At 42.4% G+C, this 10,455-nt stretch overlaps 1 protein-coding gene across 1 annotated transcript; it reads right to left on the reverse strand.

Moving 5' to 3' along the window:
- Positions 1–311: 311 nt before the first annotated feature.
- CFL2 (cofilin 2) lies at positions 312–4,670 on the reverse strand. Its single transcript, XM_030854776.3, has 4 exons — positions 4,463–4,670; positions 3,094–3,401; positions 2,900–2,976; positions 312–2,816 (listed from the first exon to the last, which is right to left on the reverse strand). Exons 1-4 carry the CDS (start codon positions 4,463–4,465, stop codon positions 2,704–2,706), a joined length of 501 nt encoding a protein of 166 aa, XP_030710636.1. The 5' UTR covers positions 4,466–4,670; the 3' UTR covers positions 312–2,703.
- Positions 4,671–10,455: the final 5,785 nt, after the last annotated feature.

Genomic DNA, 10,455 nt, shown 5'->3' on the forward strand with positions numbered 1-10,455 from the left:
AGAGGCTTTTCTTCCAACCTACTAAAAAGGCACATTAAATACACAACGTTGGCCACATTTAGATAATGATGGAAAACAACAGCTGATAGCCAGTTTGGGACAAATGCCAACTGTTTCCATTTGTCTGAAAATGTCAAAATTAATTGCTACAACACTCAGTTTTCAAAGAATATTGATATCTCTAAATGAGAAAGTATGTCAACCAAAAATCCTAAAAAACAGACTAAAGATAATAGTGCCTCCCTGATCTGCAGTATTAGTTAAAAAAAAATTTTAGCGTCCCAAAGTAAACACATCTCAACAGCTTTACATATTTTCATATACTTTATTTTTTAAACACTTATAATTTTGCAAGCTAGCAGTAAAATATTTTCCTCAATATTTTACTAATTAGCACCGTATACCTTTTAAAGCTAACTGGAACACTGTTTTATTTAAATGATTGTGAAGTAAAATGATCATTTCAAATACCTAATTAGTCTCAACACATGAATCATTAATTATCATTATTTTTGGCTTTATGCACAAAGATGTATTTCAAAGATGAACTTAATATTAGTATCAGTTCTGTCAATCTAACAAATCAAAGTACCACAGTTTAAAGCAATATTTAACCTCTGAAATCATTATATAATTAAAGAGGCATATAAGAAAGTTGAGAAATCACTATGAAAACAAAAGATACTGCACAACTTTAAATTTAGAATCCCTTATTTTTTAGAAGAATGAGGAAAATAATGAAAAATTTCATGATACAAGTATTCGTTACACATATGGTTTAGTATATATATATGTCAGTACTCTCATGCTTTGCTTATGAGTTTGGCCTTACCAAAAAGCCATCAAAATATCCAGGATAATTCACAGGGACAGCTGGAAGCCTGAAATAAAATTGCTCAGTGCAAAAGATCCTAAGCCATTCATACAATTTTAAACAGAAACCTGGACATTTAACTCCTATTTTTGTTTCCATCTGAAAACCTGTTGAAAATATGGAAAAAAATTTAACTAAACTCACATTACTTCCACATATTAAAACAAGGGGGATTTTTCATTTCCTGTTTTCTAATAAGAGCATTCTTCAGAGCTATGGGTTTAAGTTCTAAGCTACAATCCACTACTTACCAGCATGCCTGTTTTGCATACCAGTAGAATCAAGTCCAGTTTTGCCATTTGTGGATAACTATGACAAGATACAAAAGCATGTGTTTGCCATAAATAGCTCTGGCTAACAGCAAACTGCTCACACTGAACAGATCAAATTCTCTATAAGGAGAGCTGCCTGGACCACAGCCAAATCCCACTACTAATGTTTAAGACTGCTGTAACATTTTTTTTTCAAATTTGTGAAATATATTAAGAAATAGTAGCTGAAAGTTCCTAAACATGAGAAGTATTATTAAACTTTTGAAGGACATTTTACAAATTATTTTCATTATGACCAAATGTGCAATAAGAGCTTCCTGCTTCTTCTACTACTAGTCAACTAATTAGAAATGTAAACGTGAATTAAAAAATAACTACCCTAATTTATCCAGAGAACAAATCAGATATCGAAGAGTATTTATGTCAAAGTGCAAAAAAATAATTCCTGATCATATTAACACATAAGGAAATAAATAAAGCTTATAAAAGTACACCTCTATAACGTTAATATTTTGTATTAGTTGGCTTTAGGATAGAATATTTTTTAAACCAAATAAACACAACAAACTGGAAAATATCACGCAAGAATGTTGTACAAAAAAATTCTTAAATGACCAGTGCAGAGATTAATAATAGCTGTTTACCCTAGGAGTTGCTTCACATGGTATTTTGCAAAATGTCCAAGGAAAACAAGGCAACGTTCTGTAATATGCCACAATTTTTATTGCAACGTGGCCATTTTTGTGAGGGTGGGGTTTGATCTCAAAAACAATGTTCCATTTAAGGCTCTTTTATACAGAAATTGCCATCATGACTGATATTCAAAATATCTTTAGTGTCGCAAGACTTAACATGGTAAACATAAAACTCCTACACTTATTCAGTAGTGTACACTCAATGGAAAACAAAAAGGCATTAATAACAGCTATTTCTTTTAAGAAGATACGCAGGTAACAGGAATGAACACTGAGGTACTAGGATAAGTTGATGACACAGTTAACTTAATTGGCATTCCTTTTGGGGTGGGGGATTAAACTCATTACAAAAAAAGTGCTTTCAATGCATAGTATTATATCTGTGCTGCCATGTCACAAAAAATAGGCTTGCCAAGGCAGGTGAGGTGTATGAATGCTCAAGCCTCACAGAACTGCAATCAAGTGCAACTATAAATAATACTGAATAAAGTCTACCATCTCACCAGTGGATAATACTTTCAAGGCATTCAATTAGCTTAACCCTTTGTAGTGTTCTAAGCTATTCACATTGACATTCACATTCATTGTAGTGCTTGCTGCAAGGGAGGCATATAACCAGTTGTTTTGGCTAAAATATGGTGGGAAGGCATTCCTTGGGTTCTACATGAAAGTAACAGTATTAAACAGTCTAATGGCAATCACTGATAGGCTGCTTACATGAATGATATTTCCTTCATTCATTGTGTTGGAAGGACCCAGTGGGAAGAGGAAGAAAAAAAAAACCAAAACCTAATACTATTCCAATTGACTGAGCTGGAGAAATGGAAGCTCCTTAAGATCCAGATGGCACTTGACTGTCATTTTATAAGGGTTTTCCTTCAAGTGAAACTACTACGTTGCCTCCCAATTTCTCTCCAAGTGTTGAACGGTCCTTTATATCATCCAAGCCATTTACTTGCCACTCATGTTTAATACCTAAAAAGAAAAAACATTATCCTGTTACTTTATTGTAAGTAAGAGAGGGCAATTCTTCTGCACAAAATATTCAGTGTTTGTACCTGTAAATTTCTTTTTAATGGCATCTTTAGAGCTAGCATAAATCATCTTGCTTTTTAAAGGTGCACTTTCAGGAGCCCTACAGGGGGAAAAAAAATTGTTGAATCCTATTTAAAAGAAAAAGAAAGGCAAAACTGACTATGTTAATAATAATCCTTGCATTTTAAAAGTACTTTTTTCTTTTGTTTTTACACACCAGAATATAAATACTAGGTCTTCTTTCTTAGACTCTTTTGTTTCGTATGTGGCATCGTACAAAGCATATCGGCAATCATTCAGAGGTAGCAACTTCACAAAAGATGTGTAGGGGTCCTCTACAGTATCACCAATGTCACCCACCAAGATCTGCTTTGCTTCCTCTACAATTATTTGTCTTTTGTCATCGCTTAAACAGAAGAGAACTGCTTTCTTTCTTTTTTTGATCTCCTCCTGTGTAGAAGATTTCCTTACTTTCATATCATTAAAAACTTTGATGACTTCATCATTCACTGTAACTCCAGAAGCCTGAAAATAAAGAAAGAACAGTAATTTAGAACAAGTATTTTGGTTTTAGCCAAAATTACTGTTTAGGTGCCTAGAGAGGATTCACTTTAGTCTGGATATCAAAAGTTGCATCATACCATGCAAATAGTCCAATCAGATTTGCCACATTTTAAGTATCAGTATATGATGCACCTAAGGATTCTAACTCATCCTGGCCCATTCATCCTTTTTTAAAAAGGGGTTTGGAGTGTGAAGTAATTGGCAGGCAGAGGGAAAGGGACAAATACAGGCTGTCCCATCCCTGAAATGTTTCCTATTTCACTGGGTGATGTCAGAGCTTCAGGAGCCGCAGCAAAAATACCTTCTGTATTGTGTCAACCCGGCAGGCCTTAAAAAAACACTTTCGGATTTCAGTTAATGCTTCTACTATTTTTTTCTTTAAAGTCATCCTAACCAGGGCCCTTTCCTCATAAGGAAAGAGAATCAAGTGTGAACTCCAAACCGCCCACGGCTACAACATAATTGCCTCACAGCTCAAATGCAGACGCTTCAAAACTAACGGATCGCGTGTAAAAGCTTTTTACCGCGAGAAACCGTGTTCAAGAGTTTTCCCACCTCCTTAATCTCCCCCTAAGGGTTTTACTACAGGCCCTCAAGACCCCCACCGAAAGCGTCCAGCAAGGGCTTTACAGCACGTACCAATCTAAGAGCGCGCGTGGGAATAAAATTAGCAAGGGGAGGGCAAAGGCGGCGAGCAGGGTGGGGGCAAAGCTCGGCGGACCCTCCCGCACCCCCGACCGCCGCCCGCCCGCCCCACTTAGGCCACGACCCTCGCCCCGCGCCCGGGCCCTCCCCGCCCCCAGGAATCCGAAGAGCGGCCGGCCGGGCCTGACGGCGGGAGGGCAGGCCGGCCGGTGGAGAGAGAGCAGCGGGGCCGCAGCGCAGGAGCGCCCACCTTGGAGGCCAAAATCAGGTTAAAATGGCGGCCTCAGGCCCAGGGCCCGGCGGTGCCGCGCGGGGGGCTGTGCTCGCCGCGCCCCGGCCCCCGACCCCCGGCCCCCCGGTCGGCGCGCCCGCCTTACCATAGCGCCCGCGGCTGAGGCTGCGGCGGCGGCTCGGGCTCCGGCGGTGTGGCGCTGCGAAGGGAAGGAGGGGCGGCCGGGAGGCGGCGAGTGCGGGGCACGCCGGGAGTGCGGCCCAAAAGGCGGCGACCGCTCGGGGGGCTGCGGTGAGGGCGGGGCGGTCACGTGGGCACGCCCCGGGCTGGCGCTCCAGCCCGCCGGCCCCCCCGCGTCCTCGGCCTGACCCCGCGGGCGCGCGCGCGCGCGCAGCAGCAGCCCCCGCGGACTCTGCGGCCGTGGTCCGAACCCCGGGCCCCAACGCGAAGGCCTTCAGCGCCAGGGCACCACCCGTCCCGTCCGCCGGCTCGCACGGCGGGCGTTTCCACACTGCCTCCCGAGGGCCAGGGCGCAGCTCCAGGGGTTGGGCGCGTGTGAGGCGAATGGCGCTCCAAGGTGTCTCTTTTATTCGCTTGTGGTTTCCACTGAAAGGTGCTGGATTCCTACATTGTGGGTCTTTTTGGAAAACCCCCATCAGAGATGGCGCGAATTATTTAGATCTCCTTCCATCAATTGAACGAGAATAAACACTGGGGGGGGGAGGGGGTTACCCTAGTTGATTGAATTACTCAGCAAAAACAAAATGATAAACAGAGGTGGGAAATCGCTTTCTAAAAGTCTGTGGTTGGAATAATAATAATAGGGGGAAATCTGGGGTAGTAACATCCCCTGGTAATATCCTTTTATAGATTAGACTTGGTAGGAAATGGATTTCACTCTCTGCTAGTAGTCTTTTCCTCAGGAGGCCACAGCTACGACAGCTGCCATCAAATAAGTGGACCCAAGAGTAGAGTCCTCCCTCTTTGGCAACCACAACCTCTTCTAGCAAAACCCATATAACTGAGCCAAGGCTCTTCTCTAACTAAACCTTTTTTATACTTGTTATGAGTATTCATCGCATTTATCATAGAAAAAATTGGCACAGTGTACTTTGAGGAAACTTTTCATGAAGATTCAATGCTTTATGAGTGTATAATGAAAATGCTTTAAATGAAACACTTTATGTGGTTATGTTTAATAAAAGGAAGGTTTCATACAGTATTTCATTCATCAGTGTTTGGGCTAATTTATGCTACCTTTTTTCCTGAACGTTTATCATTTCTACCTTTCTTCATTTGTAAAATTGGTAATACGAATTTAAAACTCTGATTAATAGTTGAACTGATTTTGTGAAGAAAACTTGCACTAAAAAAGTAGAATTGTTGAGTGACTAAAACTGTTGGAAACAAAGTAGTGAGTGCAGATAAACCTTAAGATGTACTAAGCCAGAAGTGCAGTGTAACGGCAAGAACTTCGGGTTGGGACTTGGGAAACGAGTATTAATCTTGGCACTGCCCCATCTCTGTAAATTCGAAGGGCTTTCAATCCCTGCAGACCTTCATCTGTATTATAAGCTGTGATTATCTTTAAAGTCCTTTCCAGCTTTAAAATTCAGTTTCCTAGTATGCCAGTGTTTCTCAGGAAATGGTGTGCATATGTTCTTAGCATTAAGTAAATTTAGGGATAGAAAATCATAATGAGAAGGGTTATGCCCTAGTTTGTGTGATAAATTCTTATACCCAAAAGTTAATATATTATAAATGGAGCATGTTAGGTATTGCACAGGAAACAGACCTATTTTTTATGTCCATAGCTTGTGCTTATTTTCTTAATGGGAAGATTGACTTAGTTTATTTTTGTTTTATTTTTATAAATTTGTTTATTTTATTTATTATTTTTGGCTGTGTTGGGTCTTCGTTGCTGTGTGTGGGCTTCCTCTAGTTGCAGTGAGCGGGGCTACTCTTCATTGCGGTGCGTGGGCTTCTCATTGCGGTGGCTTCTTGTTGTGGAGCACAGGATCTAGGCACACGGGCTTCAGTAGCTGTGGCACACGGGCTCAGCAGTTGTGGCGCACGGACTTAGTTGCTCCGCGGCATGTGGGGTCGTCCTGGACGAGGGCTCGAACCCGTGTCCCCTGCATTGGCAAGTGGATTCTTTACCACTGCGCCACCAGGGAAGTCCCTTAACTTAGTTTAGAGACAAAAATTGAGAAGAAATCTCCCAATGTCTAAGCATGAATCTTAAGCAAGTAGATAATAATACTTTACATTAGGTGGTACATTACAGTTTATGAAACCTTTCCCTTTCTTGATGTCTCTTGAGGCATCCAACATTTGCTCTGTATGGGTATCAGCAGTTTTCCTTGTTGAACTCTTCCTCTTAGGGTTCCCCTCCCTTCTCAGCCTTGAATTTTGCATCAAAGAGATTCTACAGGGGCTACAGCCCCAGCAGAGACCAGGTCTGGGGACACGGGGAACTAGATTAGGTGTTAGAACCTCGCCTACCAAAGCTGGGGATTCCGAAGATGTTAATCACTCCCCCCACCCCGAGCTGTGATATCAACCCTTCTCCAAGCCTCCCTGTGCCTCTCCCCTTCCCCAGAGTTCACAATTCCCATGTACTAGGATTCTTTCCCTGAAGATATTTTCTTGTCTTTGCACATATTTCATTGCCTTGTAATCACTTGTTTACGTGTTCTGCCACCCCAGTAGACTGGAAGCTCCTTCCAGGATCTGAGTCCTACTCATCTTTGGATTTCTGGAATCTGGTACATAGTAGGTGATCAATAGATGATAAAGTAACAACTTTAAGGTGCTTTAGTGCTATAAAGAGAACAAAAAGGAAGCTCCCGAAGACTGCAAGGCCTTTCTACATGCCCTTGTGAGGCCAGATCTTAGAACGTCAGAGCCAGTAACAACTCTTCACACCTGTTGTTTAAAACCAGAACTTACTGCCACTTGGTAAAGCGACAGCATTACCAAGCATTGCTGCATGAATTTTGGCCTCTGTGTGGTGGAGGGATCTGAGTGTTAGACATCATGTGTATCAGTTTCCTGTGGCTGCTGTAACAAATTACCACACATTTAGTGGCTGAAAACAGCACAAACTTATTGTCTTACAGTTCTGGAGGTCAGATGTGAGAAATGACTCATGGGGCTAAAAGCAGCACTTCATTGCTTTTGGAGGCTGTAGGAGGAAAATCTGTTTCCTTGCCTTTTCCAGCTTCTAGAGGCTGCCCACATTCCTTGGTTTGTGGCCCCCTGAGAGTACCTCTGCTTCAGTCATCACATCTCTGATTCTCTCTCTCCTGCCTTCCTCTTTCACTGCTAAGGACCACTGAGATCACCACTGGGTAATTTAGGATAATCTCCCATATCAAAAATCATTTACTTAACCACATCCACAAATTCCCTTTTGCTGGACTTCCCTGGTGGCACAGTGGATAAGAATCCGCCTGCCAATGCAGTGCACACGGGATCGAGCCCTGGTCCGGGAAGATCCCACATGCCATGGAGCAACTAAGCCCATGTGCCACGACGACTGAGCCTGTGCTCAAGAGCCTGTGAGCCACAACTACTGAGCCCGCGTGCTGCAACTACTGAATCCCATGTGCCTAGAGCCCGTGCTCTGCAACAAGAGAAGCCACTGCAACGAGAAGCCTGCACACCACAACGAAGAGTAGCTCCCGCTCACCGCAACCAGAGGAAACCCGTGTGCAGCAATGAAGACCGAATGCAGCCAAAAATAAATACATAAATTTATTTTTTAAAAAAAGTCCCTTTTGCTATGTAGGGTAACATATTCACAGGACAGGGACATCTTTGGGGGGCCATTATTCTGCCTACCATACCACATCTGTTCTCTTTAGCAGTTTCACGCCCAAGGAAATGATTAACGGTGGGACAGAAGGACCCTGAACGATCCCGTACTAGAAGGCACACGTCTAAATTCTAATTTTCCATTTGCTGGACCACACATGGTTGACGGCAACAAAAAACCATTAGGAACTAAGTGAGAGTAACCTCATAGAGGATGGATCAGCTCTGACACAACAGTGGTGCAATCTCGGGCCATTTCCATTTAGTTAACTGCTCCATGGCTGTTTCCTCAGGTGTAAAATGGGGCTTATGTTACCTCCTCCCTCTCCGGGTTGTGGTGAGGATCAAGTGAGATAATGTATGTAAAGCTCCTTCCAGCACAGGAAAAGGTACCCTGGGGCCATTACCATCAGTGCAGAGTGAAGGGGCGAGCATGGTTTTACCAACTCGCAGGCAACAGTAATGAAGCAATCCCAAGTCTCACTGGTATTGTTTTGTAAGACTCAGCTAAAGTTTTTGCTCAGGATTTCTTAGAAAATTGGAAAAGTGAATACCCGTAATGCATATTCTCCCACAAAACAGACTAGATGGAGTTTCTGTGGCATGTAAAATTTCAGAATCATTTTTCAAGTATTAAGTAAAACAGTGAATCTGGAAGATCATGTAGATAAATTCTGTTCAAGCCCCACTCCCTGTCAAGACACATCATACTCAGCTCCCACAGCCACTTCCTGACAAAGACAAGTGTAAACGTAAAGATGCTCATCACTTCCAAATGTACTTTTCTACCCACATACCTGCTTCATCTGACATCTCTTTCCTAGCCCACGCCTGAGCTAAAAGACGGGTCAGGAGGAAAGTCATGCATTTTTCTAAATCCAAGTTTGAACTTAGAACTAGAAAATAAACATTGTGGGAGATGTGTGTTGGAGTCTGATCTCTATGACTCATTCCCTGATCCACAAAACTCACTTTGTGTCTTCCATGTCTCATCCTTAGTTCCTTCTAATTTAGGAAGATGACCTCACAATAAAGGAACTTAGCAGTCTATGTCAAGGGAAGAGGTAGAGGGTAGCAGCAGTGAAATGTAGTAAGTAGTGAAATGTAATTCAAAATGGTCTCAAACTCTACATTTATAAATGCTAGTTTCAATTTATTTACTCACAAACACATTTATCAGATCCACCTATCAGTTGTTTCTGATATTAATTGAATTCGTGATAAGTAGCAACTGGTTACCTAAATTATACAAACCATACAAAAACAGCATCTGAGAAAAGAAACTTGCTAGTAATTTATTTAAGGTGGAGAGCCTTTGTTTAACTTACTTTATTACAAAAGCTGTGGATTTTTATATCCCAGAAAATCATACAGACATGAAAAATGTAACATACTAAAACTGTATGTTAACAGACATGAGTAAGAGTAGGCAAGAGATCGAAAACCAGATCAAGAATGAGAAGAGTTTATTCATTTCATTCGTTCATTCATTCCTTTATATCATTCACTGAGCATCTCTGCTAGGGTAAAGAATGCAAGGATAAGAATAACATAGTCCCTGCCTTGAAGAAAATCAGTTCTGTGAGAATACATCAAGGAAGCCAGTATCTATGGGACAATCCCACGCATGCTCCAGTGGGGTATGTACAGGATGCCTTGGGAGCAGAAGGAAGGCCAGCTCAGTTTGGAGCGAGTTGGGTCTTTTTTTTTTTTTTTTTTGGCTGCGTTGGGTTTTCGTTGCTGTGCCAGGGCTTTCTCTAGTTGCAGTGAGCGGGGGCTACTCTTAGTGAGTGTGCGGGCTTCTCATTGCTGTGGCTTCTCTTATTGTGGAGCATGGGCTCTAGGCGTGCAGGCTTCAGTAGTTGTGGCACGTAGGCTCAGTAGTTGTGGCATGCAGGCTCTAGAGCGCGGGCTCAGTAGTTGTGGTGCATGGGCTTAGTTGCTCTGCAGCATGTGGGATCTTCCCGGACCAGGGCTCGAACTCGTGTCCCCTGCATTGGCAGGCGGATTCTTAACTACTGCACCACCAGGGAAGTCCCACGAGTTGGGTCTTAAGGGATAAGTGGAAGTTAACTAGGCAGATAGGGACAGGACATTCAAAACAGAGGGAACCAAATGTACAAAGCCTCAGCAGTACCAGTATAAAGCACAAGAAACCCCAAGTTGCTAGCTACGACTGGAGCCTATGAGCTTGGTAGACAATGAAGATGGAGTGGTAGGAGGTACCAGTTCTTGTGAGCTTTGTATACAACTGTACAGTCAGAATTGTGTTCTGCAGGGCATAAGGGAGACAATAAATACTTTTCAAAGGTGTTTTTT

This window comes from Globicephala melas, chromosome 2 (genome assembly GCF_963455315.2).
Source record: "Globicephala melas chromosome 2, mGloMel1.2, whole genome shotgun sequence".
NCBI classification, from domain to species: Eukaryota; Metazoa; Chordata; class Mammalia; order Artiodactyla; family Delphinidae; genus Globicephala; species Globicephala melas.